Source organism: Chrysemys picta, chromosome 20 (assembly GCF_011386835.1).
Source record: "Chrysemys picta bellii isolate R12L10 chromosome 20, ASM1138683v2, whole genome shotgun sequence".
NCBI classification, from domain to species: domain Eukaryota; kingdom Metazoa; phylum Chordata; order Testudines; family Emydidae; genus Chrysemys; species Chrysemys picta.
Genome location: NC_088810.1, coordinates 1,350,269 through 1,378,209, shown reverse-complemented (window position 1 = coordinate 1,378,209; position 27,941 = coordinate 1,350,269). Strand labels below are relative to the sequence as shown.

At 57.0% G+C, this 27,941-nt stretch overlaps 2 protein-coding genes across 6 annotated transcripts in view; both read right to left on the bottom strand.

Moving 5' to 3' along the window:
• LOC101939816 (guanylate-binding protein 1-like) overlaps window positions 1-27,941 on the bottom strand; it is a 74,615-nt gene that overhangs the window by 21,428 nt on the left and 25,246 nt on the right. For 2 of the 5 annotated variants that reach the window (XM_065573938.1, XM_065573944.1), the window contains one exon: window positions 27,129-27,837. The exons of the other annotated variants lie outside the window; for them this stretch is intronic. In XM_065573938.1, the coding sequence (XP_065430010.1) occupies window positions 27,622-27,837 (216 nt within the window). In that variant the 3' untranslated portion in view covers window positions 27,129-27,621. Of the gene's footprint in view, window positions 1-27,128; window positions 27,838-27,941 lie in introns of those variants that run through there. 5 annotated transcript variants of the gene reach the window in all.
• LOC101935434 (guanylate-binding protein 1) lies at window positions 6,120-18,467 on the bottom strand. Its single transcript, XM_008176354.4, has 10 exons — window positions 18,123-18,467; window positions 16,923-17,132; window positions 16,688-16,815; window positions 14,989-15,098; window positions 14,651-14,844; window positions 12,956-13,198; window positions 11,799-12,073; window positions 11,154-11,366; window positions 8,577-8,679; window positions 6,120-8,050 (listed from the first exon to the last, which is right to left on the bottom strand). The coding sequence occupies exons 2-10, from the start codon at window positions 17,095-17,097 to the stop codon at window positions 7,620-7,622; spliced, it is 1,872 nt and encodes a 623-aa protein (XP_008174576.2). The 5' UTR covers window positions 17,098-17,132; window positions 18,123-18,467; the 3' UTR covers window positions 6,120-7,619.

The window sequence follows — 27,941 nt, the reverse complement described above, 5'->3', positions numbered from 1 at the left end:
TGAAGTTTCTGAATGTCTATCTAATGCCTCAGAAGTAAATCTGGAATTAGATCAAGCGAAGGGAGAGGAGAACAAGGAGATGTTGGATGAGCCTAGGCAGTCTTGTGAGCTGATGGCTTTATCTAGTCAGCAGTTTGGGAAGGCAAGGAGAGTGGAAGATGAGTGTCCCTATACCTTATCTGTTTCCTGTGCGAAGAATAGTGACAGTGAAGGAAATGTGCCTGTGTCTGTCAGGGGTATTGACTTGCCTATGGAGGAAGCTACCCCAGTCTCCAAGCAGTTGTCTGTGAACAGCCCGGTGTGCTGGGACAAGGGAAATGAAATCCCAAGCTGTATGTCTAGTAAAGGAAAATGCGTCTCCAACTCTTTTTTGTCTGTGGAGCAGACAGAAGGTGCCTTTCGGCCTGTGATGGTTGAGAGTAATTTAGTTGTCTCAGAGTTGGTTCTGGATTCAACTAAAGCCCAGGAAGGGAATGGTCCTAAGTTTGCATCTGCTGGGGAGAATGGCCCCGTAACTAGGTTGCATCCAGTTAGTGGCTTAGCAAAATCCCAGAGACCAGACAATTCTGATGCTTGTATTGGGCCTGTTGCTCATGTGTGGTTGGAGAAGGGTGTAACAACTCTGTCTGATCAGGGTGATACCCTAGCCAGGGCACAAGGAGAGCAGAAAGGTAATTTGGTTGTGTTACCTATGGACAGTTTAACAACTTGTAGCAAAAAGGAAAAAATTCCTAAGCTTGTGTGTGGCAAAGAGAAGGGAAGTATTTCTAACCTTTTATCTAGGAAGTCTATGGGTTCGCCTGAAAGGGGATTGTGTAGAGATCTGCCTGATGGGCCAAAGGTGATCCTGAATGTAAGTAAGACCCAGACAGAGTCTGTTGTTGCTCAGGAAAGTGTGCCTTTAGAGCAAGCCCTAGGTGAAGAGGGTAAGGGCAGAATTTCTGTGAGGGGTGAATTGCTGCTTAGAAAAGCTCCTGGAGAAAGGAATCCTCATGGTACTCGGTGCAAGCAGTTCCCTGCAATTGAAGGGTGTGAGAGTGATTTAATCAAGGAAGTTTCAGTTCCTAGCAGCCAAAAATTGTCTGTTGTAAAGGGATCCACTAACTTTCCTTGTAAAAGATCCAGTGTGGGTAGCTTTGAGAAGGTCTCAGAGGAAGTAAAAGTTGTTAAGGAAATGAGGCATCCCTATAACCAAGTGGCTGTGTGGGGCCAACTTGTTGGGGAGACAATGGTGTTGGAACAGGAATGTCTCCTTTCTGATTCTTTAAATGAGCAGTTTGTGCTTCAGGGTTTAAGGACAGATTTGGTTACTGATGTGTCAGAGCAGAGCAGTTTTATGGCTAAATGCTTGAGGATGCGGGGGAGAGGAAGCAAACTCTCACCCGCAGACTCTTTGGATTTGTGTGGTATCTCTTTAAGACAGAGTCCAGCCTTGGAGATGATAGCAGTTACGAATATGAAAACTGGTGGACTGGCTCTGGTCTGGGGTAGTGCAAATTACTTGCCTGGCTGGGAAAGGAAGGACTTGCTAATAGCTGTTAGCAAAGAGGGCCCACCCCATCAGCCAGTGAATTCTGTTAAGCAAGAAAAATCAGGGTTTGATCCTGCAGGACAAGGAGGAAAGAGAAAACTGAAATTTGCAAAGGGAAGCCGCAGGTTAACCCTAAAATGCCCAAACTCCAATGGTATTGAGCCAAAGGGGTGGCATGACAAACATGACTGTAGATGGACACTTGCAATGAACTTGTTGTTATTGCTAGATTTTGTAATTAATGTGTTGCTATTGCCACAAACGGTAAAAATATACAATGTGCCTAATCTTTTGGAGAATTCCTTGAACATGTTAAAAGGAATACATGAAAACACACGTTATGTTAAAAGGCCTTGTTACACTGGGGTTTCACAGGCAATGCATATAAACAATATGGGAACTTTTCACAGGGGAAAGGACATTCCAGACCTAATGTGCTGTGTGAAAAGGAAGACTGAGGCACACTACCATATTGCTTTCATGGCTAAATGCCAAGATTCCTGGACTATGAAGAACATTAATATCTGCATTTATTCGATGTTAATTGGGTTCCAAACATTGGCCCGAGCTTGTATGGATAAAGTAGCAGTTTTCTTTAGCTCTTGGCAAGATCACATGGCACATACAGGAACCATGCTGCCAGAGCAGATCCAATCCACTATTGTTCTAACTAAGTGTTACCTTGAGTTTGTAAAGAGGTTCAATCATGTGGTTGAACATGATTTTGATAAACCATTTCTGTTATACACTGGTATGGCTTCTAACCCAATACTAGCTATAGTGAGACAGAACCCAGAATGGGGAGCTCTTGGGATGCAGTCAGTGATGTTTGTGTCATCCCTTCCTGCATCAATTTTGCGTTGGGGGTGTGACATTATTGACATAAACTGGGACCATATAGATCATTGTTGCAACCAAAGTCCTGTAGTGGCACCCAAATCTTGTGTAAAGGGGGTCAAATGGGGTGTCTAGGACAAGGTTATGGTTTACTGGTTATGATTATGCTGTCTGTATGTGTGTATCAGTTTTGTAGTCGAAGTTATGAATATTGGCTCTATACTGTCTGTATGGCAAACTTATGCTATGCTTCTGGGTGACATCCCAGACAAGCTGAGATTAGCTCTGCCTAGCCTGCTTGATGGCCCATTAAGGACCATCAGCTATACAATGGACCCATTGAGAGAAGGCAGATACGCCTTGTACCTCAGCAAAGTATGCAGGGACTGGCCCATGTGACTCCAGACTCCATGTTGCTGTAATTTAAGAACAAAGAGGTGTTCTTACACCTGGAAAAGACTATATAAGGCTGATGCCTGATCTCCATCTTGTCTTCAATCCTGCTTCTTACCTCTGGAGGAACTTTGCTACAAGCTGAAGCTTTGAACAAAGGACTGAGGACCCATCCCAGCGGGGGATGTATTCCAGAGACTTGATTTGAACCTGCAGTTTATTCCATCGCTGCTGCAAGCCTGAACCAAGAACTTTGCCATTACTGTATGTAATTGATTCCATTTAACCAATTCTAATTCTCATCTCTATCTTTTTCCTTTTATGAATAAACCTTTAGATTTTAGATTCTAAAGGATTGGCAACAGCGTGATTTGTGGGTAAGATCTGATTTGTATATTGACCTGGGTCTGGGGCTTGGTCCTTTGGGATCAGGAGAACCTTTTTCTTTTACTGGGGTATTGGTTTTCATAACCATTTGTCCCCATAACGAGTGGCACTGGTGGTGATACTGGGAAAGTGGAGTATCTAAGGAGATTGCTTGTGAGACTTGCAGTTAGCCAGTGGGGTGGGACTGAAGTCCTCTTAGTCTGGCTGGTTTGGTTTGCCTTAGAGGTGGAAAAAACCCCAGCCTTGGGCTGTAACTGCCCTATTTGAGCAATTTGTCCTGAGTTGGCACTCTCAGTTGGGTTCCGCCAGAACCGCATTGTCACAGAAGCTACCTGAGCTGTAACCTGAGCCAGGAACGGGGGGTGGGGAGAATTAACACCTTCTGCCCGGGAGACCGAACAAAGGAGAGGAGGAGCCGGGGGGAGCAGGAAGGGAGGAGCAGCAGGAGGAGTTGGGGGTTTAGTTTTCGGTTGGGGCTGGGTGGTGCAACGCAGGGAACCCCAAGCTGGGGTCTAAGCTCCCTGAACCTCCCAGAGGGACCTAATTGAGGGGGTCTGGTCGTACCTACACGCTCTGCTTGAGACTGTGTTCCTGTCCTTAAATAAACCTTCTGCTTTACTGGCTGGTTGAGAGTCGCAGTGAATCTCGGGAAGAGGGGTGCAGGGCCCTGACTCCCCCACACTCCGCAACAACGTCTCCAAAGCCGAGGGACTGGTGTGACGTTACTGACATAACCTGTGACCATATAGATCATTGTTGCAACCACTGTTCTATATTTGCAGCAAATATTATACAAAGGTTGTTGTGTAAGATGTCTATGGAAAGGTTATGATTTGCTAATTATGATGATGCTGTCTGGATGGGTGTATCAATTTTGTAGTTGAAGTTACGAATATTGGCTATGTCCTTGTACCTCAATGTGTTTTGATTCTAAGTAGCCTCAGTGAAGCATTTGATCAGCTTCTTGAGAAGGGGCTATTCTCAGTAAGTGCCCGATCAAGAAACACTTAATGGACAATGAACCTTGGGAGACTCCAATCCACATAAGAAGTCCTCCTGGGAACATTCAAGGTAGCATGTCAGCAATGGCTGTCACCTGTAAAGAACGGAGTCATGCAGGGACATGGGACTTGCCCATGGGACTCCAGACGTGTCCTTCCACCTGGAAGAGACTATAAAAGGCAGCTGCATCTCCTCCGTCTTGTCTTCAATCCTGCTTCTGACCTCTGGAGGGACTTTGCTACAAACTGAAGCTCTGAACAAAGGACTGAAGAAGTGAGGTTCTTACCCACGAAGGCTTATGCTCCCAGTACTTCTGTTAGTCTCTAAGGTGCCACAGGACCCTCTGTTGCTTTTTACAGATTCAGACTAACACGGCTACCCCTCTCATACTCAACAAAGGACTGATGACCCATCCCAGCGGGGGGTGTTCCAGAGACTTGATTTGAACCTGCAGTTTGTTCTATCGCTGCTACGAGCCTGAACCAAGAACTTTGCCATTTCTGTATGGAATTGATTCCATTTGACCAATTCTAGCTCTCATCTGTATTTCTTTTTATAAATAAACCTTTAGATTTTAGATTCTAAAGGATTGGCAACAGCGTGATTTGTGGGTAAGATCTGATTTGCATATTGACCTGGGTCTGGGGCTTGATCCTTTGGGATCGGGAGTGTAGTGAGGCGGTGTGGCTCCCCGCCGCCCCGGAGAGGGAAGAGCCCGTCCGGAGGCCGGAGTGGGCGGAGCTAGGGAGCTCTGAGCCCGCCCCTCAGAGGGTCAGGCAGCGACCCGGAAGTATAAAGGCTCGCCCTCAGAGCTCAGTAGGGCCCCAGCCCCTGGGGAGGCCAGACGCCTCCAGCCTAGCCCATGACTGGGAAACCACCGCAGCACAAGGTGCCCGCGATGACTGGCCGGGCCTGCCCTGCGCCCGCCGCCCGGAGGCGCTGCCGGACGTGCCCCGCACCCGCCGCCCGGAGGTGCTGCCGGACCTGCCCCGCGCCCGCCGCCCGGAGGCGCTGCCGGACGTGCCCCGCGCCCGCCGCCCGGAGGCGCTGCCGGACGTGCCCCGCGCCCGCCGCCCGGAGGTGCTGCCGGACGTGCCCCGCGCCTGGTCCCCGAGCCTCAGGCCCCTGATTACTTATAATAAAGGCCACGGTGCTGGCGCAATGGCAGATTCCCAGCTATTTTTAACTGCGTAAGCTACCTCAGAGCTGGCGTGGGTCTGCCCCACAGCTGCCGTCCCAGTGTAGACGGACCCTGAGTGCGAATGGCGTGTGCTGTCCAGGGAGCTAACACAGCGCGGTACGAACTGCCTGGGCCGGGCCTGCCCCGGCACGGCCAGCGAGATCAAGGGGCGTTTGGCCCCAACCACCTCAGGCCGGGCTGAGCATCCCACTAGGTGCCTAAAGCCCTTTGGCAATTTGCCCCCTCGGCCTGGTTTAGGGGGTGGGGCTGAGCCCCCACAGCGCCTGTCGAGTCTGAAAATCAGCCCCAGTGTCTCAAGGGGAGAGGGGTCAGAGACGCCCCCGGCCGCCCGCAGGCCAGCAGCTGGAGTGAATCGACAACTTGCGAACACCACAATGGATGCTGTTATTTCATTGTGCCGGTAGATGCACACACGCAGAGCTCGGGGGGACGGCAGGGACACACACACACACACACACACACACACACACACACACACACACACACACACCCCTCAGCCGTGCAGAGCGTCCAGTTAAAAGCGGATTTCTCGGCGGGCTCGGCAGTGCCCGCGCCCGGCTCTGCAGACAGAGCCCCTGGTGCACATTCGGGGTGTTCTGGTCAAAGCAGTTGGAGTTAAATGCCCAGACTCCGCCCCGCCCAGCTCCGCCCCCGCTCAGGAGTGGGCGTCCTGCCGTCTGACGCCCCCGCGGAGTCCCTGCCTGGGAGCGGGTGGAGAAAGGCAGGACAAGAACTGCCGGCTGGGGTTAAAGCCAGACACGTTCCAGCTGGAAATAAGACCAATATATTTAACCAGGCGGGTGATTAGCCGCGGGAACACGCGCCCAGCGCTGGATCTTTGCAGGACCCCAGAGCCTGCCCGGCTGCCGTTCAGAAAGCTGCTGCTGCCCTTCTGGGCCCGTGGGGTTTGCTGATAGTTGGGGCTTTGCAGGATGTTTCCAGGAGGAGAAAATGAAGCTACGAGTCAGGTCTGTCCTTGGGTGCGATCCTGTGTCTTTACAACGAACGCCCACCCAGGCCTGGTGCCCGGACCGCCATGGAGACGTACAATAGTGGGCAGTTTCCTTGCTCAGACATCCCCAGCGTCTCTCTCCAGCCGGATCTGTGCCCAAGAAGCTGTCCCTTTGCTTCCCGCTTGGGGTCACGCTAGTTCGCCATTGCTTTTTTCCCTTTCTCCTAGATCTTCTACTCTAAACACCCACGGACACATCAGCCTGAAATCTCAGCCATTGCCTTTGCAACCAGGGAAACTACCTGCCTTTAATTTTTGCTCTAGCCTCGCCTGTGGCCCAGTGCCTTGGACAGTGGCTTCTCTAATTTCTGGCAATCTCACTCCATGAGGGGGCTTAATTGCTCCTTCCATTTAGCCTCTGATTCTAGAATCTTCTCCATATCGATATCTGTCTATGTCCAAGGGGGATCTAATGCTGCAAAGCCTCATGGGACAGCTGCGTGGTTCCATTGGAGAAGGAAAATAGCCCCTCCAGCTCTCTTTTCTCAGATTTGCAGGTGGAGGGAGAGTGAGAGATGTCATTAATAAAGACACGGGGACAGGGCTGCTCCAAGCTCATGAAAACCTGTTTAATTCCTACCCGGGCTGCAGGGGGCAGCGTCTCCCGGCGCAGGGAGATGCAGGCGTTGGGGAGTTTGTAGCCACCTGCCGGCCCCTTCCGTTACAGACGGGGGGATAATGACCCAGCTCTCAGCATGCTGTGCCAGGGAAAGGAGACATCCCCACAGCTGCCTCTCCCTAGACACCCGGCAGCCCTGTTACAGCGCCGGCAGGGATAGGGCCCTGGGAGTGGGGTTGCATTTACACGGCCATAGGGGCATGCAGGGAAATCGGAGCCGGTCGCTGGAGATCCCTGTGTTAACACTGTGTGTGTAGATAGCACCATCCGCTCAGCACCTAACAAACACTTCGTCCTCCCCACCCAGAGGCAAGGTCCCCATTTCACAGAGGGGAAACTGAGGCACAGAACAGTGATGTGCCCAGCACAGAGTTACACAGAATTACAATGCAGGAGGTGGGCACAGAACCCAGATGTCCTGGCTCCAGCCCACCCGCTCTGACCACTAGACCCTGCTCCCCTCCCGGAGCTGGGGACAGAACCCAGGCGTCCTGTGATTTCCTTTTGCAGACAGCTCCGGGCCCTGTGTTAGTAGCTGGGGGATCTGACAGATCGCAGGAACTAGTCAGCAGAAGCTTAGTGCAGAGAAGCAGCGTTTGTGGGACCTGCCGCCGGGGGGGACCCCACAGGGGCCCGGCTACTTTCGTCTCTGGGTTTTACTCGGGTTACTCGTCCCCTTCCCCCGCTGGCGCCTGGATGTCAGAAAATCGGACACGCTGGCGATGGCTCTCAGCCCCTCCCCAATGGCGCCGAAAAGGTTTGTCAGAAACTCGGTCTTGCTGGTGGAGTTGATCTCCCGCCGGAGGCCCGAGATCTCGTCCTCCATCAGCCTGGCTTTCTCCGCGAAGCCCTTCTGCATCATGGCCTCCTGCTCCCTCAGCTTGCTCTCCATCGCTCGCTCCGCCTCCCGCCGGGCACTGGCCAGCTCCTCCACCACCTTGGCCTCCAGCTGCTTCACGTTCTCCTGGTGGCTGCGCTCCTGGTCCTTCATCAGCTGCTCCGTCTGCAGCCGCTTCTCCTCCGCCGCCTTCCGCTGCTGCTCCAGCATCTCAGCCTTCTGCTTCTCCTCTTTGGGGGGGAAGAAAGGGGGAAATAGAGGCACAGCCCCTCCCCCAACCGCCTGGAGCAGCCCCCGGGTACCACGCAAACCCGCACCCCCGACTCGGTTGGCATGAGATGGGGCGGGTAACTAGGCAGCCAGCCCCTGACACCAGCATCTCAGCATGGGACCTACCTAACCACGGCTCAAAGGGCAGTTTGGATGGGGACACACAGAGCCACTGGCATGGGGGGCAGAGAGGGGCATTCAGAGCACCTGGCATGGGAGGAGGGGCAGGGGGTTGCAGGGAGTCTCTAAAATAAAGGGGGCTGGGAGGGGGCACCCGGGGAGTTTGCTGGGGGGGGTGGGGGATGCAGGGAGCACCTGGTGGGTGCAAAGAGTTTGGCCGACAGACACTCTGCAGCGTGACCCTGGTATTATTTGCCGTCTGCATGGCCGTAGCACCCACGAGCCCTAGTCCTGGCCCAGGGCCCCGCGGCGCCAGGCGCTGCAGCAACAGAAACCGGGGGCAGCAGCTCGTTTGCAGGAGCTCACCGGCCACGTGCTTCTCCGCCTCCGTCAGCAGGTTGTCGGCCTTCAGCACGGCCTCCGCCTCGGCCTTCTTACCGGCCAGGAACTGCTCCAGAGCCTCCTCCGCCTGGGACCAGAGATGGCCAAGCGCTGGATTATTCATGAGCTCCAATCAATATGCTAATGAGCTCCCTCCTTTCTCAGGGGAGCAGGCCTCACAGGGGACGTTTTTCCGCCTCGGGGCAAAATGTTCCCCCCATGAAGACGGAGGCTCACAGGGGCCGGAGTCAGGGGTGGGGAGATGGGAACTGAGCTGCAGCACAGGGGCTGATCCCACCTCTCTGCTGCCTCATCCCCTCGGGGCTGGAAAATCGACGCTTTGGAGGGGGCTTCCCCACAGTGCGCCAGACCCCCGGGCTAGAAAGCAAGCGACCGGGTCGAGAGGAGCTGCCGGCCCGCAAGGCAAACGCTGTCACCCACGGGGGAATGTGGGTGTTTCTCTACGAGATCTGCTCTCGTTCAAACAGGAATCACTTCAGGGACGTCCTACGCCCGGTGCTGTGCAGGAGGTCGGACCCACTGATCACAGGGGCCCCTCGTGGGCTGAGAATTGATGACATTATGACACATGTGGTGTCGTTTCACCCAGGGCCTGATCTCTGTTCATACAGGGCCGGAACCAAAGCCCATCGCAGCCAATGGAAAGATTTGGACTGGGCCCAGGCAGAGTGGGCCGGGATCCTGGGGGGAATTTGCCCCCGGCGCCTTCCTGCTCCGTGACCAAGGGAGACCTTTCCAACTCCCCACGTGGGATCGGAGTTCATCACCATGGGCCACAGTGACTGCAGGTCACAATTTACCATGAAATACACAGTGCCCTGGTGTGGGGCCCCCGGGCCGGGCACTTGGGCAGCTCAGCACCGGCGGAAGGGGGGCTGTGGGGGAGAAGCTGTGGGGGGCAGGGGAGCAGGGAGGGAGACTCAGCCGCAGACTCAGGGGAGCAGGCGGGCGGTGCGGGCGGCAGGAGCGCCGCAAATGCGGCCGGAGAACTCAGGAGGAGCATGGGGCGGCCGCACAGCCGGCCGGAGAGAAGCAGGAAACTGATGCTTCTCTCTGGTCGCCGGCTGTGCCCTGGGCTGCAGCCCCCAAAGCCCCCGCATTCCAGGTGGCCCTGCCTGGCGGGGGGAGGCGGCTCCGAGAATCGCAGCCAATGGGAGCTGCGGGGGCGCACGGAGCCACCTGCACCCCCAGCACCAAACTGGAACTGCCCCAGGTAAGCGCTCTGCATGTAGATAAATCTCTGATAATTTTCATATGACTTTACATTGTGCCTCTTCATATAACCTTGTGGTGGGTCTACCCACGTGTGACCTCTGTTTTCATGGGACTTTGTATCAAAGCCTCATTTAGAAACTTTGCATTGCCCTTGGTATAATATTATAGCCCCTAAGGATAGAATAAGATAGAAGAATTCTGTTTGCTAGCAGTAGAACAAGAGCTCTCCCCCCCCCCCCACCACTCTTAATCAATTGCCCTGTTGAATGAATGAGGTGTGGATGAGCAAGGCATGGAAGGCAGCACCTCCAGACAGCCTCAACTGTTGGAGAGGGGCTGGGAGCCAAACCCAAGGACAATAAAGCGTGTCAAGTGGGCTCATTAAAGACAAGCAGACATACTGACGTCCTCGGGGGTTAGAAGCAAGCACCTTCTTTTGGAAACACCCTCTTTGCAGCATTGGGACAACACTCAAAAGAAAGCAGCACAAAGGACCAATGGACACAGACACAGAGTTTGAATCTGGTCTAGATTTGCATAAGAGGAAAGCTGCTATAAAAGTGAGGTGTCTTGCAGAGGACCCCGGGTCTCGTCTTGTCAACATGGGAGCATCGATCCGGATCGGCAGAAGCCCGGCTCCACCCCTCCCCCATCTAACTCACCTGGCCAGTGAAGTTAAGGGGAGCAACTAATTGGTAACAACAAGACGGAATGGGTTTGTGTGTGTGTGTGAGTGTAAGTGTAATATATTATATGCATATGATACAGTGTTAATGAATACATGTATTACTAATAAATGTGGCGTTTTGCCTTATTCCCCCTGAAAAGATCCTGTGCAGTACTTTAAGTACAACATTTACCCCAATCCCCTGCCCCATCCCGCACCCTAACTCCCTCCCAGACCCCCACCCCCAGCCTGCTTCTGCCCCCTAACTCCCTCCCAACCCCTGCACCCCCAACCCTGAGCCCCAGGAGGAGAATGGAGAAAAAAAAATGAAAAACGGGGGGGGGAGGGAGATAAGACACAATGTTCCCCCCCCACAGGGGCCCCCCAAAAAATGAAGCTGAGCACAGGGCCCCACAAACTCTAAATCTGTCACTGATCAGACCCCGGTTCCCCCCTGGCCTTTCCCTGCCGTCGCCCCTCTGCTTTGTCCTCAGCGAAGCGGGGAAGCCTGACTCAGCCGCGGGGGTTTAGGCACCAGCTCTGCTGGGGAGGTACAAGCCGGAGCGGAATCCGGCTCCTTCTCCCGGAGCTGCAGTCACTGTTGTAGCTGCCAGGCCAAGACGGGGGGGGGGGGGGGGGGGCTAATTTCAGACACTCACCTTGACCCCTTTGTTGGGCTTGGCCCGGTAATTCTCCACCACCTGGGTCTGGTCCCTGTCGTAGGCCTGGTACCCGCCGGGCTGGGAGTAAAGCCCGGCGCTGAGTTTCTGCTGCATGGCGGCCGAGAGCTCCTCCAGCAGGGCGCGGCAGGTCTGCTCCGAAACGGCCTCGTTTTCTGCGAGGACGTCTGCGTATCGCTCCGTGATCCCGGCCTGGGCACGGAAAGGGAGAAACCCCATCGCAGAGCTACGGCTGGGGCTGGATTCCGGTGCCCCCCGCCTCCCCTGGCTGACGCCTGCGCCCGAGTGTGGGTCACTGGGCAGTCGGGGGATCAGCGGGTCAAAGGGTCATTGGCCAATCGGGGGGAACAGGGGGCCAATGGTCCACTGGCCAATCAGAGGGAGGGTCACAGATTCATTGGCCAATCGGAGGATTGGGGGAGCCAATGGTCCATTGGCCAATCGGTCACCTGGGGATTGGACAGTCCCTGGAGCAGGGACCAGGTTTCGGTTGGGTATCCGTACAGCGCAGGGCACAAAGAGGCCCTGACCCACCACTGGTGCCCAGCGGGCCCCCCGCAGTGCAGATCCATCCCCACAACGCTCCCCTTGCCACTGGGCCCGGCCCGGGACGCCCCCACCTACCACCAGCTGCTTCTGGAACTCCTGCTCCTCGTCCTTGAAGGAGCGCTGCATGAAGAGCCGCAGGGCGTCCGCCTCGTGTGTCCCGTGCGCCGCCGAGAGCTCGGCCAGCTCCGCCGGCAGCCGCAGCCCCCCCATCCCGGCCTCGTAGTGAGCCAGCGCCTCCCTGAGGGCCGCCTCGTTCTCGATGGAGGCCATGGCGGTCACCGCGTTGTCCAGGCAGGGCACCCGCCCGCTGCGGATGGTGCCCACGTAGCTCTGCACTAAGGAGCCGAACCCTGGGTGAGGGAAGGGGGAGGGGTAAGAGCTGGGGGGAGGGGACTGTACATTTGTACAGCACCTGGCACCCCAGGGACTCCGCTGGGGAGTGTGTCCCAGATTCTCCTCTGCGCCCACCCCCGGGGAACAGAGGTTATTCTGGTCGCAGACCCCAGTCCCACGGGGCTTATCTGGGATTCGAACCACAAGAGCTCAGAACAAGCATCCTCTGAGCAGAGCCAGGGCTCCGTAGCCGGGCCTGGAACGAGCTCCTCTCCACAGCAGGTCAGCCTGGGCGACGGGCACCCGTCATGCCCACCCACCGGCGGATTACGCCAGCACCGTCTCAGCAGTCAGCAGGGCTCGGCAGAGCTGGGACCGGGTCGGGGCCGTTTAACTGGCAGCTTGCCAAGGCGGCTGAGTGTCGGCATCTGGCCGAATATGAAGCCGAGCGGCTCAAGGATCCCTGAATGCAGGAGAGGCCCCAGTTTCCATCCCTGCTACAGGCCAGGTGCGACCCACGGCAGAGTGTGTTACCGGTGCCCTCCCATGCCCATCCCCAGGGGATCCAAGCGGTCACAGCCCCGCTAGGGGCCCCTCGTCTCTCTAGCTCCAGGGCTAACAGCTCCTGCTTGCAGGGTTCTGCTTTCACCCCTGGTGTTGGGCAAGAAGGAGGCCACCAGACAGGACAAAGGGAGAGGGACCAAGGACCCCTGGGGTCTCCCAGTGTCACAGATGGTTCAATTCTCCAACACCTGCTAAATGCTCTCTGAAAATAGCCCCCTGCATGCAGGGGAAATTCCTCCCTCCTCGGGGCTGGGTTTCTCTCGGCCAAAGAGGGCAGATCGGCCGGCAAAGCCACCGGCCTGCGTCTCCACAGAGCAGCCGCGGGGCTGACGTACTTCGCCCATTGACCGGAATCCCTCCTTTGACCGTCTTGACGTGGGAGCACTGGAAGACGTAGTCACAGAACCGGCGGGTCTGGTCCAGGAACAGCGGGTCCAGGGCACTGGTGGGTAGCGAATCCAGATGGCCCATCTCCTGCCGCGATGTCGGCTGGACAAACACGAAGCACTTGCGGGTGGGGAAGAAGTTGCGGATGCACTGACGCGGCAGGTTATAGTCCATCACCTTCTTGTTGTTGCCTGGAGAGCCAAGGAGAAGCAGGAGGTTACACCCAGCACTGCGCCAATAACGGAGTTTGGGGTCGTTGGCAGCTTCCAAATGTCAGGGGAAAATTTCAGGCTTAGGTCAGGTGGAAAATGAGAAGTTTTGGCAAATGAAAAGCTGGAAAAAAACCTACTTTGGGGCCAAAGGAAACGTGGTGTTTTCATCCCGGCCTTTTTTAAACACGTTTGGAGTTGGGACGTGGAATCAAATCAAATGGAGATTTTGGAACCAAACGTTATTTAAAACCAAAAGAAACAAAATCCAATGTTTTGGATTTTTTTATTATTTATTTTCCCCCCAACAGAACAAGTCAACAACCCCAACCAGAACCTGCGAACTGGCACCTTACTCTGCAGGTTTCACCAAACCCAGCTGGTCGGCCGTGACTACACACCTCTCCCAACCGCTGTGCGGGAGCTTTGGGGGTTGGGGGCGCCTGGCGCTCGGGAGACGCAGAGACCTGCGCGTTATCCAGCGGTATGGCAGAGCTCGGCGGTAGACAACATAGAGTTAGGGTTTGGGTTTGCGTGGGTAGGATATGTCGAGTTGGGAGGAGGCTTCCTGGGGGTAGGCCATGTGGAGTTAGGGTTAAGGTTCCTATGGGTTATGCCACTTAGGGTTAGAACGAGGGTTCCTATGAATGGGGCTCCCTTCCCTAGGGTTAGGGTTTGTATGGGTTATGCCTCTTAGGATTAGGGTTCCTATGGGTAGGGCTCCCTGCCCGACACTTACGGTTCCTATGGGTACGGATTCCTGCCCAAGGGTTACGGTTCCTATGGGTTATGCCACTGAGAGTTCGGGTTAGATTTCCCATGAGTAGAGAACTTGGAGTTAGGATTTGGGTTCCTATTGGGTAGGGCTCCCTGCTTTAGGGTCAGGGATGCTATAGGTAGGTCACTGCAGTTAGGGTACTTGTGAGTAGGGCCCCCCGCCCTAGATTTAGGGTTTCTATGGTTAAGCCACTTGGAGTCAGGGTTAGGATTCTTATGGGTAGGCACCTAGAGTTGGTGTTTTGGTTCACATGGGTAGGACAGAGCGAGTTGGGATTAGGCCACTTAGAATTAGGGTTAGGGGAGAGGGTTAGGGTTCCTAGGAATCGCACTCCTCGCTCTTGGGTTTCATTTGGACCTGGCCAAGGAACGTTCATGCGAGGGCCGAGAAGGGCCGTTCTGATCACGTCGCCCTATCGTCTCCCCTGGCGCCCCCACATCTGTCTATCCCCACCGCGTGTCTCTTACACCGTCGGCTCATTGGGGCAGGGCCTGTATCTTTGTTCTGTTTGTGCAGCGCACTGGGCTCCTCGGCCTCGGTGAGAAGGGGCCGGGACGCCAGGGTAGATGGGCCCATGGGCCTGATCTCGGGGGCAGGGAGGAGGCAGGATACCAGGGGTGATGGGCCCCTCCCGCACACAGCAGACCCCAGCTCACCTTTCCTCAGGGCCAGCGCGTGCTCCAGGTACTGATCCTCCGTCACCAGCTGCCCCTCGATCCTCAGCTCCAGCGTGAAATCCCGCACGGCCCAGACAAAGCTGGGGAAGAAGCGGACGAACTCGGTGTCCTCCTCCGTGTCGTCCCCTCCCTGCGCCTTCACCTTGATGTGCTCCGTCAGCTCCGACACGAAGCTGGGCCGGGGGCTGAGGACTCAAACTGGGGCCAGGCCTGGGTGCTACCACCCAGCGTGGGACTGAATGGGGGGGATCCCAGCCCCACATCCCCCAAGGGCCACTCCCGGAGCCCCCAGCCCCATACCCCCCAGGCAAGGATACTGCAGCTGCTCCATGGCGTACTGGTCGATGGTCCCTTTGCTGTTGTAGACCAGGGTGCTGCTGAGAAGCACGGCCAGCGCGAAGATCCACACGTCGTTCTTGGTGTCGCCCTGGGCAGCGAAGGGGGGTTGGATCTGAAACACGAGCCCGGGTGCCCAGCACAGGGCCGGGGGGGGCTGCTCCGGGGCCGAGCGCACCGGCCTGGGCTGCCCAAACAGGGGCCCTCCAGTGGGATCAGGGAGGGGATCTCCCCTCTGGGCTTGGCCTGAAGGCGACACGCTGGATGTGTGCCCAATCTGGGCCCAGCCATCCCTGCCGGCTGGTGATACATTGGGGAGGGGCTGGAGCAGAGCCCCGAGGACGATTCGAGGTTCGAAACCTTGCCCCACAGCGAGCCAGGCCAGGACTCCCACTGTTCAGCTGGGCCCAGTGCAGGCTCCAAGGCACCACGATCCCCGTCTGTCCGGCCGGCCGGCCGTGGGGAGCAGAGATTTGCTCGGGGCGTCGAGCAGAGGGGAAGGGGTGTGAGCCAGCGGACGGGAGGTGAAGTGCGGCAAATTCAGCCTGGGAATCGGGCGCCGGTTTTGAGCAGGGAGGGGAATGGACCCTGGAGCAGCCGGCCCAGGGCCCGCGGGATTCTCCGTCCCCGGCAGTGTTGGAATCAAGGGGCTCCCTGGGCTGCCGACCGTCAGTCAATTCACGGACGGTCCGTGAGACAGAGCGAAAATCGGGCCTGTCCGTAAATCCATAAACACATTTCGATATTAACAAACACCCACCGGCTCTGCAGTGGGCTGAGGAGCACCCCCCTTTGGCCCCAGGGCGAGGTCGTGCTGTGGGGCAGCCCCAGAGAGTCCACAATTCCCGGGGTGGGAGGGAATTCTCCTGGCGGGGGAGGGGAGGGCTGTTCTTCGCTGCCGCCGGCTTTGAACACTTCTTCGGAGTCACTAGCACCGGCTCAGCAGCAACTTTGGGCGGGCAGGCGGCGGGCGAACAGCACCCCCCTGCCGGGCTCCCCACGGCTGGGGGGGAGTTGGGGGTCGGGGTACAGCGGGCCAGGCCCAGCAGCCTCCCACAGGCTCCCCGCCGGTAAGTCACAGAGAGGCCGTCACTGGCTCTTTCTATTACGGGAGAATGTTTCCGTAAAAAGATGGGGTCGTCCGTCATTTTTTTCTGTACCGTCCATAAAAATAATTTTCTGCAGTTGGCATCCCTGGCCAGAGGTGATAGGACAGACAGGCCCCCCTGAGCTCCCCCTCAGCTCAGCTGAGACTGGATACATGGGGCGGGAGGGGGACACCCCCACATCAGCACCTGCCCCCCGCCAGGCTCCAGGTCCGAGCTTGGGGGCGCAGTGGAGCAGGGCAGCGGGGGAGGAGGGGCACCCCCAGTTGGGAGGAGTCACCTGGCTGCGCCACCTGCCCCCCCGCAGCTTGGTCCGTCCACCCCCTCCAGACACTGCCGCCCCTGCCTGGCTGCCCCTAGCCCCTTGGCAGGCCAGTGGGTGGGAGGTCCCGGCAGGGCACCCCCTTGAGTATCGTACCCCAGGCCGGGACCCAGCCACCCACCCCTTAGACCGGCCCTGGGGCCAGGCTAGATGGTCACAGGGTCCCTCTGGCCTTGGGGTCTCTGAATCTGCTCCCCAGGCAAGGGCCGCACGGCCCCTTTCTCCAGCCCCGTCCCGCCACCCCCCGCTCACCTTCTCCACGTCGCCCAGCCCCTCAGTGTCCAGCAGCACCAGGGTGTGGCCGTGCCGGCGGGGGTGGGGCAGGCACCACATCCAGATACCCTTGGTGTGCGACTGCACCGTGGAGCCCAGCGAGAACCCTGGGGAGAGAGGAGACGGGGTAGAGACCCAGTGCCCGGGCACGCCTGCCCCCTCGCTCCCGGCGCCAGCCCGGGGCCCACGGGAAGGGGGCTGGGAAAGCTCTCACCTCTCTGCTTCCCGGCCAAGGAGTTCATGAGATACGACTTGCCGGTGCGGTACAGCCCCACGATGGCCACCACCACCACGGGCTGGGCCACGCCGTGCAGGATATCCAGCGCTTCGGGGTTCACCTCCAGCTCCCCATCAGCGCCGTTCCCCACCAGGCACACGGGTCCCTCCATGGCTACGGGCTAAAGAGAGGGAGCAGCAGAGAGCCCTGCAGGAAGGACAGGAGGGTGTCAACAGCTGGTATCCAAGACGCTCTGCCCCAAAGGCGCACGCAAAGGGAGCGTTTCTCCCAAATCCCCCCCCCCCAGCAACAAATGGCTCCAACCTCAGGTGCTATGCCTGGGCCAACCCATAACTGGAATGAGCAGTGAAATAGGTCACGGTGTCATCATTAGGTTTCAGAGTTAATGTGCCAACACTAGAAACAAGGCAGTTCATGCCACTCACAGGGCTTTCGGCTCAGGCTCTCTGCACACTCAGGCAAAAAACCCTGTCTGGAAGAGATCACATTTGGAAATGTTTTCTTTGCAGCCACAAAGGCGGGCAGGGCAGGACTGGGAGCCCTGCGAATCTGTAGCCACCAAAACAACGAGGAGTTGAAGACTAACAGACATATTTGGGCTTAAGCTTTAGTGGGCAAAAAGCCCCTTCGCAGTCCTTGTGCTTCTTCCGTATGGTGGGGGGATCCCGGAGCCTGGGAGCGAGGCCAGAGCGACCCCGGAGCAGGCTAAACAGCACGTTGCCCCAGCAGCAGTGAGATGACAACACCCCGCAGGGCCCTGATCCGGTTGGGTTTCACACAGCTGGGGAGTGGGGCTGGGTTCCCTGCCCCCCTACCCCCATGTGTGCCAGCCTGGCCCGCTGCTTTAACTGTCCTCCGGTCTTTGCCCTGCCAGGACCTCCCTGGGGGACTCCCTAATGAGCGGGTGCGAGCTCCGTGCCCTGACAGGCTCCATACACAGCTCAGGGAGGGGGGGCTGGGCGCCAGGACTCCTGGGTTCTCTCCCCAGCTCTGGGAGGGGAGTGGGGGCTGGTGGTTAGAGCAGGGGGGGCTGGGAGCCAGGACTCCTGGGTTCTCTCCCTGGCTCTGGGAGGGGAGTGGGGGCTGGTGGTTAGAGCAGGGGGGCTGGGAGCCAGGACTCCTGGGTTCGTTTCCCAGGGCCAGCAAGGCAGATGTGTCCCGCAGGGGGTCTCTTACCAGGGGCTGGTCGCTCAGCCTGGGAGCCGGCTGAATTCCGCGGGGGCCAGCGTCCCTCCTGCCCGGTCACCAGCCCCAGCCCGTCTGGGAAATGAGAGGCGAAGTCACCCAGAGCCCAGCCCCGCTCAGCCGCTGCGTGACACTCGGCTCCTCCTCCGGCCGGGGCGGGACTCCTGGGTTCTCTCTTTGGCTGGGGGGGGGGTTGCTTGGTGAGTTAGAGCAGGGGATCGTGACCCCCCCCCCCCGCAGCACAGGTGGCCCAGCCCCGCCCTGCAGCTGCCGCCCCACATCCCGGGGCGGGGGACGAGCCGGGTCCGGCAGCTCCGATCCCTGAACGTGTCAGACTCCGATGGAAACCGAAAGCGGCCGGAGCCTTTCCCGGCACGGGGCTGATTCCGGGAAACCCGGCGGGGGCCGGGGGGGCGCGAGTCTCTCGGAGCTGGGGCCCGGCGGAGCCTGCAGCCGCCCAGCTGGGGGGGCGGTCCCGCGGGGCGCAGGGGCTGCGTCTCCATCCGAGGGTGCTTCACCCCGGGCTTGCCACGCCGGGTTTCCGGGCGCAGAGGCAGCTGCTGGCAGTACAGGGGCCATGACACACAGCACAGCGGCCCGAGGGCACCCAGGGGAAGGCCTCACTGCAAAGCCTGCCGCTGCCCCCCTGCTTAGGGGGCAGAGCTGAGCCCCAGTGCGCCGGGAGTGGGGAGACGTGTCCAACCTCAGCTGCAGCCTCGGACCCCCCCTTGCCTCAGTTTCCCCATCTCCTCCCTCCAAAGTGAAAATCTTCCCTCCTCGGGGAATGAAATTCCAGATGAAACAGGAACCCACCGTCCTTGGCCTCTTGGGATCCCAGCGCCCCCCCTCCCCACCGAGCCCCCACCCCTGCAGCACAGCGGCCGGATCAGACCCTGCTCTCCACCCCCTCCCCCAGTGCCAACCCGGGGTGACCCCGCTGGCTCCCCCAGCCCCCACGTTAGCAGCCACTCCCTTTGCTGCTCGCCCGGGTTACGGCCCCGGTGCCCTCTGCCCACAGCTGGCATCTGACCCGGACCAGCTGCCCCTGTGGATCCGAGCCCCAGGGGACAGGGGAGCAGCCGGGACCCACCTGCCCGGGGTGAGGGTGGCAGCCGCGCCCGGTGTCCGCTCGGTCTCCCTCCCGCGCCGTCTGTCCAGCCGGCCGTGCGGCTCAGAGCCGGGCTTTCCCCACAGCTGGTTTGGAAACGGGACGAGTCAGATGGAAACAGAAAGGGCCGCGGCTGGGGCCGGTTTAACTGCTTCAGATTCAGGGACGGTGCAGGGATCCCGGGATCCGGTCTGACCCCCTGCGCGGCACAGCCCCCAGCCCCTCGCCCAGCCCCCTGGACCAGCCCCGAATCGGGGGTTACGGACTCCAGGGACAGCAAATCCCCTAGTTCAACCCGCGAGTGCCCCTGCCCCACACTACAGGGGAAGGGTCCCACCCCCCAGGGTCGGTGCTGGCCCAATGCGGTGCTAGGGGGCACCGAGCTGCAGGAGTGGGGGCTGGGGGGGGCACTGGGATCCCAGGGGGCCAAGGATGGTGAGTTCTTGTTTCATCAGGGGAGGGTCAGCCGGGGTCACCAGCTTGGAAAGACTCTCTCCCCCACCACCGGCTTTCCCGGAATCAGCCGGGTGCCAGGAACGGCTCCGGCTGCTTCGGTTTCCATCTGACTGGCGCATTCACGGGGTTTAGAGCAGCCAGACCCAGACCCAGCTCGTCTCTCCCCCGCCTGCCCCCTCCCGGCCACGGTATGTGAGTCGCTACCATGGACATTTCTCTGACACATTCGCTCCACCCGCAGCAGCCCGAACAGCGAACGGGCCGCAGAGACGGGCAGGCGAGGGAGCGATAATCAGACAGACATGCTCCTAATGCCACTGCCCAGGGGCCGCCCACCCCGTGAGCACTGCGGGCAGTTCTGGGGACCCGGCTCCAAAAAGACAAATTAGAATTGGAAAAGGGGCCAAGACGGGCACCAAACATGGCGAAGGAGCTGGACCCGCGTCCGCATGGGGAGAGATTAAACTGGGACTAAGGGGGACTGTGAGCGAGGTCTAGAACCTCATGGCTGGTGCAGCGAACGGGACCAGGGAAGTGTTCACATGCCAGGCGAACCAGGGGCCACCCGATGAAAGCAGCCCCCAGCCCATGTCCCCACCCCCTCAGGTGCATCGGCCAGGACAGGTGGGGGGCCTGGGACTCACCACAGGAGTTCGGGCTCCCTGGGTGGCTAACCACAGCCCAGCTCTGGCTTCTGGCCTGGTCAGGGGGCAGGGTGTCGGGGGGAAGAAGAGGAGCAGGGGCAGAGCCGTGGAGGGGGTGGGACCTCATGCCGCCCCCCACACACTTCTACCAAGATTCCGCCCCTCAACCCCCGATCCTGCCCTCTTAGGGTCATTAGACCGATGGGTAGCGCCGGGACCGAGGTACTTGGGCCGCCAGTCTCTAAGGTGCCCCAAGGACCCCTCGTTGTTTTTATGAACAGGTTCTCTGCGGTTTTACCCTGGGATGTGTCTGCAGGCTCCCTTTTTATTGAACCATGTGCAAAAGGGCTAAAAGCAGGAACGGGATATCAGACAGGCTTGTCTCTTAAAGGGTTTATTCCTTTACAAGCCTTACAACGTTCACCTCTAGCTGGTAACAAGTGAGGGAAGAAGCAATCGTCTTCTCTCTGACCCACTGGCTCCCAGATGCCATTTTTGCTGCTGCTTCAAATTGTCCTCACTAAAATCACACTCTATTCTTTCAACCTTTTCTCTCGAAACAAGAACCCAATGTATCAAAGCACAAGCATATTCAACAGAAACATAAACCCATTCAAACATAACAAATAATCAATCCTTTTCCCAAAATGGCCGACGGCGCCCAACCTCGACACCAGCGGAAATGGGGATGGAGGGCGGGACATAAGCCCTAAATGGAGCATGGAAACCTGTCCAAAAAATACCTAGTGATGAATACTATCGAGCCGTTTACTCCCGAGCTTATCTTGCCACTGCCCTTTGAAGGCCCTGAGCCCTCAAAACAATTACAATAGGGATATTTTAGGAGTTTTTAATAGCATCAGAGAGGAGGTGAGCCTGCACCCCTGGTTTGTATTTGAAGCCTGTTTTTAATGGTGGGTTCAATGATTACCACCACTGTGGGTTTGGAAATGTGGGAAAACACTGGCAACGTGGTTGTGTGATCTCAAACCTGCCATTCGCTCCCTCGGAGTGCCGTGTTTATCAGCTGCTGTTTATTATCTACAGCATCACGGACTCGATTCTTAGGCTTCTTGCTTAAGGCAGCACATCTGGCTGGTAAAGCCACCAAGTACAATCCCTGCAACACAGCTGTCTTGCTCGGTGCGTCCTTTACCGTAGCATTGGTCAAAAAGGCAGAAAAACATTTGCCTCCATGGTTGCCTGTGGCTCTTTTGCTTTTAACAAGTCAGTGGAATACAGCAAACCTCTGGAATGCTTTGTCAAAAAATACCCCCAAAACTTTCCACATAGGTATCCAAAGGACACCCCATTAAAACCTCAGAAAAACAAAAGTGCGAGGGGGGAAGTGGGGTAAGAAGCAACTGATTAACCCTGCAAAGTCATTTTACAGTACGGTCGAACAGCAGGAAATTTAGCAAACTGAAAGGAAGACGAAAAGGTGATAGTTAGCTCTGAGCAAAGAGTGGGGCTTTCTGGGTTCAAACAGTTGGGAACCCTCACCCCTAGTTGTTATCCTGGCTCTGGGAGGAAAGTGGGGCTCGTTACCTGTTCTTGCAAACCCTGAATTTATTCCCCCAGTGTCTGTTGATTTTTATTTTTATTTTTTGCATGCCAGATGGATGGCAGGATTGCCTTTCTCTGCTGCAATTAACTGTTTCTGGGCAACTCCATGTGTTAATACATCAATCCTAGACTTTAAGCTGCTCACTCTCCGTTTTCCACTTTGAAACTCTTTTCTCCACTCCCCGGCTACCAAGTCACAGCTCCTGTCTTTGAAGATGGTCTGCTTCTAACGCCTGTCGTGCAAAATTATCTGTAACCAGCCCTAACTTCAATTTGCAAGCCTCCAGTTGCCTTTCCTGGAGCAACACCAAGCTTGAAAGATTCCTGGCAGCTGTCCATAGTGCTTTATGCTTTATAAAAATATGTTTGTAAGTGTGAATATGATGTCACTGGAATATGCTTCATATTATTCATAATATAATGTAACTGGAATATGCAGAAGGTCTCTTGTAAGGTATCATTACAAAGCTTATAATCACGGAGTGTGGTCATCCGATTTGTATGAATGTATCAGTCTTGCATCTAAAACTAGAAATATAAAGTATAACTCTGAAGTCCTGTTCTAATTATGAAAAGTGTGGATCATTAATGGTGGTTTAGAATCTTGATGGCTCCCATCAACTAGGACAATTGGTTGTAAATGGCTCTGTTTACTTGCAAACCTTCCTGGGAGTCAGGCCAGGAAGAGTGAAGGCTTGGGGTCTCACAGGACCCGTGTTGCTGCAGGCTAGCGTGTCTGGCTCAACAAGGCAGGGTTCTGGAGTCCCAGGCTGGCAGGGAAAACGGGCTCAGAGGTAGTTTCAACACGTCAGGTGACAGTCCCAAGGGGGTCTCTGTCACCGAACCTGTCACACTGCCTTTATCATATCTTTCTCTGGTTTTGGCTTCTTGCCTTTATAATATACTTCAAATCCCTTACAAGCAGACTGAAGTGCCTCCTTTTCCTGGAAGGCTCCTGTCCACATGTGCACAAACCTCATTTTGCTACCCATTTACCAAGAAGGGTGGGCTCCTCGGCTAGCCCCCACCCCTCGGGTCCCCTTCCTTGGTGTCTGGGGTGGGCATTCTGCCACTAGGTGGCAAATCTTGGCTAGCAGAATGGCATGGGTATTCTTTTATTATTCATTGTGTGAGACTCGATCAATTCGGTCCAAATGACCTTAGCGTGCCCGCATTCTTCACCAAATCTGTTACCCGCCCAATACATGACTTCACCCCTAACCCTCCGTCGTGGGTACTCAGGGTATAATATAGGGCTCCCACCCCTACCCATCCTCATAGGTACTCCAGGCATAAGGGACCCAGCTTTACCCTCCGTGTGCTCAGGGCTAACACCCATTTCCAGTGGACTCAGAGCAACACCCATTCCCCGTGGATGGATCTGCAAGGACTTTTTTCCTCCAGTGAATATCCTTAAACATGTACAAGTATTTATTAACAATTAGCAACAAATCAAAAGAATACACATGCCAAGCATCTTTGTGCTTTGCACTCCCAACAAAGACAGAGAGACGTCTCCTGATGGCCAGAGCAGCTTTGGTCTTGAACTGTATCCTGGTTTTAAGTTCCAACAAGCCTGTTTTCTGACCCTCATTATATAGTTAAAATAAGGATTTCTCTTATCTATGTCTTAAACAATTATTTTACTCAAAGTATAGCTATGCACATTTTCTCTATACAGGGGTTCACCTGCTTAAGACTGCCTACTCATTAGCTTTTGTGTTTTTCAGAGTTAGTAAAAAGTTCTCAAGGTCGACTTATCTTTATGCTTCGTTAGTGGGATACCCTTGCAAAAGCAAAAGCTCGTACTTTTTATTATCAAGAAGAAGCTGCAGGAACTCAAGGTGAGCTTGTCCATTCTCTCCCCATTGTCATGACTTTGGGAATATCTATCTATCCCTGTTCGTAATGCTGCAGCTCATAGTTTTCTCTCTGTCTGCTACATCAAGGCCGAATTCTCCTGACTCTATAGTTTTGTTTCCAACTCATGGCGGGTGAGCACACAAGATGGCTGCAGGTGATGCTAAGTCCAGACACAAGAAGGCCGTGGGTCATGTCAAGTCCAGACCTATCGTTACACTCCCCACCTTGATAACACTTTACCAAAGCCATCGTCACCACAGGAGTCCAATACTGGCATTTGCTGAGCTCGCCTCCTGGGTAAGGCCAAGAATGACATTTGTGGACTTTGAATACCAACCTGTCGTCCCTTCTGCACAGTTCTCCTTCCCCAGCAAGCCAAGGCCACCATGCTTACTGGTCAAACCAGCTGAATCCCGATGATCACCACGATTGGATGCAAGGCCACGTTTAAGATCCCTGATGCCATGGGAGACCAACCCAACAAAGATTCCCCAATTTGTGTTTCAAATCTTTACTAACCCTCTTAAACACTTGTTTAAGCTTATGGGTGAAGTAATGGACCTTGATTCTGCACGCTTCTTCTTTAGCAGCACGTCAATAGTTCCTTCAATAGGGGTGCGCAAGCAATCTTTTTAAAACAGTCAAATTCATTCCAATCGGTAGAGGCTTTATATTGGAGTACAATGTGTATGTTACCTTCCATTGGTTATATCTGAACGTAGGCACTGGACATTTGAAATCACATCCTTCAATTGTTACAATGTGGTAAAAACGCTTCTTTTCATCTGGATTATGAGGTATTTTGTGCAGATAATTATGAGCACCAGGCACCAGCTACTAAAACACACACACTTACTGCTCATTTACCCAACCGTAGAGTCATTTGCAAAGGGGTTAATAGCATCATGGCATTTCCCCTCTGTTATTTCTAACACACGGCCTGCGGCTGTAAGGCCCTTACCAGTGTGACTCCTGGGTTCTCTCCCTGGCTCTGGGAGGGGAGCGGGGGCTGGTGGTTAGAGCAGGGGGGCTGGGAGCCAGGACTCCTGGGTTCTTGCCCCAGCTCTGGGAGGGGAGTGGGGACTGATGGTTAGAGCAGGGGGGGCTGGTAGCCAGGACTCCTGCATTCTCTCCCCGGCTCTGGGAGGGGAGTGGGAGTTGATGGTTAGAGCAGGGGGAAGTGAGGCTGGGAACCAGGACTCCTGGGTTCTCTCCCAGCTCTGGGAGGGGAGAGGGGGCTGGTGGTTAGAGCAGGGGAGCTGGGAGCCAGGACTCCTGGGTTCTCTCCCCGGCTCTGGGAGGGGAGTGGGGGTAGGTGGTTAGAGCGGGGGGGGGGGCGGGTCTGGGACTCCTGGGTTCTCTCCCTGGCTCGGGGAGGGGAGTGGGGCCTGGTGGTTAGAGCAGGGGGCTGGGAGCCAGGACTCCTGGGTTCTCTCCCAGCTCTGGGAGTGGGGTCTAGTGGTTAGAGCAGGGGGAAGTGAGGCTGGGAGCCAGGTTCCTGGGTTCTCTCCCCGGCTCTGGGAGGGCAGTGGGGTCTAGCGGGTTAGAGCAGGGGGGGCTGGGAACCAGGACTCCTGGGTTCTCTCCCTGGCTCTGGGAGGGGAGTGGGGGCTGGTGGTTAGAGCAGGGGGGCTGGGAGCCAGGACTCCTGGGTTCTCTCCCCAGCTCTGGGAGGGGAGTGGGGTCTAGCGGGTTAGAGCAGCAGGGGCTGGGATCTGTCACCAGCATTTTGAAGCTTTCTCCACAGACATGAGGGCTAGAAATGTCCTTTTTCTTTAAGGCTGAAAACATCCCAGAGCCACCTGATTCCAGGAGCTGGGGCTTTAAGGGAAATGATAATTATCATGAGACTCACGAGAGTCGGCATCACTGCAAACCTCTCCGAGCTGGTGACCCCGGCTGAGCCTGCAGCCACCCAGCTGGTGGGGATGATCCCGCAGGCGCAGGGGGAGCAGGTCAGAGCCCTTGCGGCCTGTGTCTCTATCCTGATACAGGGGATGTTTAACCCCATGTTTGCCATGCCACGTTTCCAGACATGGCGGCAGCTGTTGGCAGTACAGGGGCCATGACACACAGCACAGCAGTTCCGAGTGCACCCACAGGAAGGCATCACTGCAAAGAATCCTGCTGCTCTCTGCTTAGGGGGCAGAGCTGAGCCCCAGCGTGCTGGCGGGTCTGGCATCAGGCCATGTCTGTCAGCCGAGCATAGCGTGGCTGTGTCCCCTTCCCCAGGCACCGCTGGTCAAGGGCTGGACGGGTCCGGGCGGGGGCATTCTGGAGAGCACGGGGGTGACGGGAACCCCAGCTCTGACCTGGGACATGGTGGGCCAGGGTGCACGGCTCCTTGCCTCCCAGCAGGCACCCTCCTCCCAGCCCACAAGCCCGTACCCGGCTCCTGGAATGTGCCAGCCCCACTGAGGGCACTGGCAGGCAGGGGCCACCCCTGTGTCCTTGGGCCCCGAGCTGGTCCAGACTCCAGACACGGTAACGAGCAGGCCCCCGATGGCCGGCCGCGGAGGCTGCACCGGGGGGCTCACAGCAGCCAGGGCACTGCAGAGACCACGGCTGCCCCGGGCACCAAGACTGGAGTCACTGGCGAACTGTCCACAGACGCCCCCACCAGGCAGCGCGCACGGCTCAGCTTCCACTTCCACTTCCTGGGGTTATGTAGGCAGATGTCTAACAGCCGGGACGCCCCTTGCAGGCCCCGGGAGCCCCGAGATCACCCCACTCCGCATCGGCATCCCGGCGAGAAAGGGCCGGGCCGGGCGGCTCTGGTGTTCCCGGCTGGGGAATCCAAACAGGGATGCACAAGAGGCACCGCACCTGGGAACGAGCCCATGTGCCGATGCCCCTCAGCCAACCAACAGCCACCTGCTCTCCCAGCCTCGGGCTCTCCTCCGCCTCCCAGCTCTGCCACCCAGCGTGGGTGTCTACTCCCAACCCCCTCCCACACTAACCACTGCACCCCACTCCCCTCCCAGAGCCGGGGAGAACCCGGGACTCCTGGCTCCCAGCCCCCCTGCTCTAACCACTGCACCCCACTCCCCTCCCAGAGCTCGGAGAGAACCCAGGAGTCCTGGCTCCCAACCCCATCCCGCATTAACCACTACACCCCACTTCCCTCTCAGAGCCAGGGAGAGAACCCAGGAGTCCTGGCTCCCAGCCCCCCTGCTGTAACTACTAGACATCCCGAAGCTTAAAACTCTCACCGCGCTGATCCTGCCTTGACAGCAAGAAGTTCAGGGCAGCCAAGGCAGGTTCACGGCTCATCCCAGCACGCAGGCGTCCCTCATGTTTCGTTCAGGGGTGGCGATTCATGTCCCCAGAGAGCAGCAAAGAGACCCAGACACGTTATAAGGGAGGTTCGTGGGGACATTTATTTAACTGCAGAGTTTAAAGCCAACCAGCTACGAGGCAAGGAGAGAGGCACCCTCCCCCCACACCAGCTCCCACCCCTCGGCCTGGGGCTGGGGAGGTACCCGGGGCAGAAGGCTGCCTCAGCTCCAGGTGTGGGCAGCATTTCACTCCCCCCGGGGGTGACGTTCTGGTGGCCACTTCACCTGGGTCATGCCCACAGCTCAGGCCAATGGGCCCATGCATCCCAGGATCCCTCTCCAACGGCACCTGTGCACCTTGAGGTAGCACGTCTCCCTCCCTGCACGGCCTTGTGGGGGAGATTTTCCTTCCTGACCCCGCCAGTGGGGGGCCAGCCCCAGCCAGGAAGCAAGGAGGTTGGGAGCCTTTGCTGGACGTTTTTAAAGCTGCTCGCCAGTGTAGCGTCCTGTGGCGGGGGGTTCCGCAGGTGAACGGACGCTGGGGTACAGAGGCGAGTGGGCAGCTGGGGACCCCATCAGAACAGGCGCCGGAAGAAGTTGGTGACGGTCCCGGCGGCCTTGCCGATGAATTTGGGTACCTGACGTGTGGTCACGTCGGTCAGCACCCCCAGCGCCGATTGGAGCCACGACGGCTTCTGGATCTTCTCATTCTGCTGCTGCAGGTGCCAGATCTGGTTCCCCAGGCGTCCGGCCTCCTCCCAGAACCCCTCCTTCAGCAGGGCCTCCTGCTCCTGGGGGGCAGCGAGAGCGTGAGGGGGATCCCCACGGGACATCCCCCACCCCACAGGCAGGGAGAGGTCACGGTGTGACGAATTGGGACTGTTCTAAATGTGGT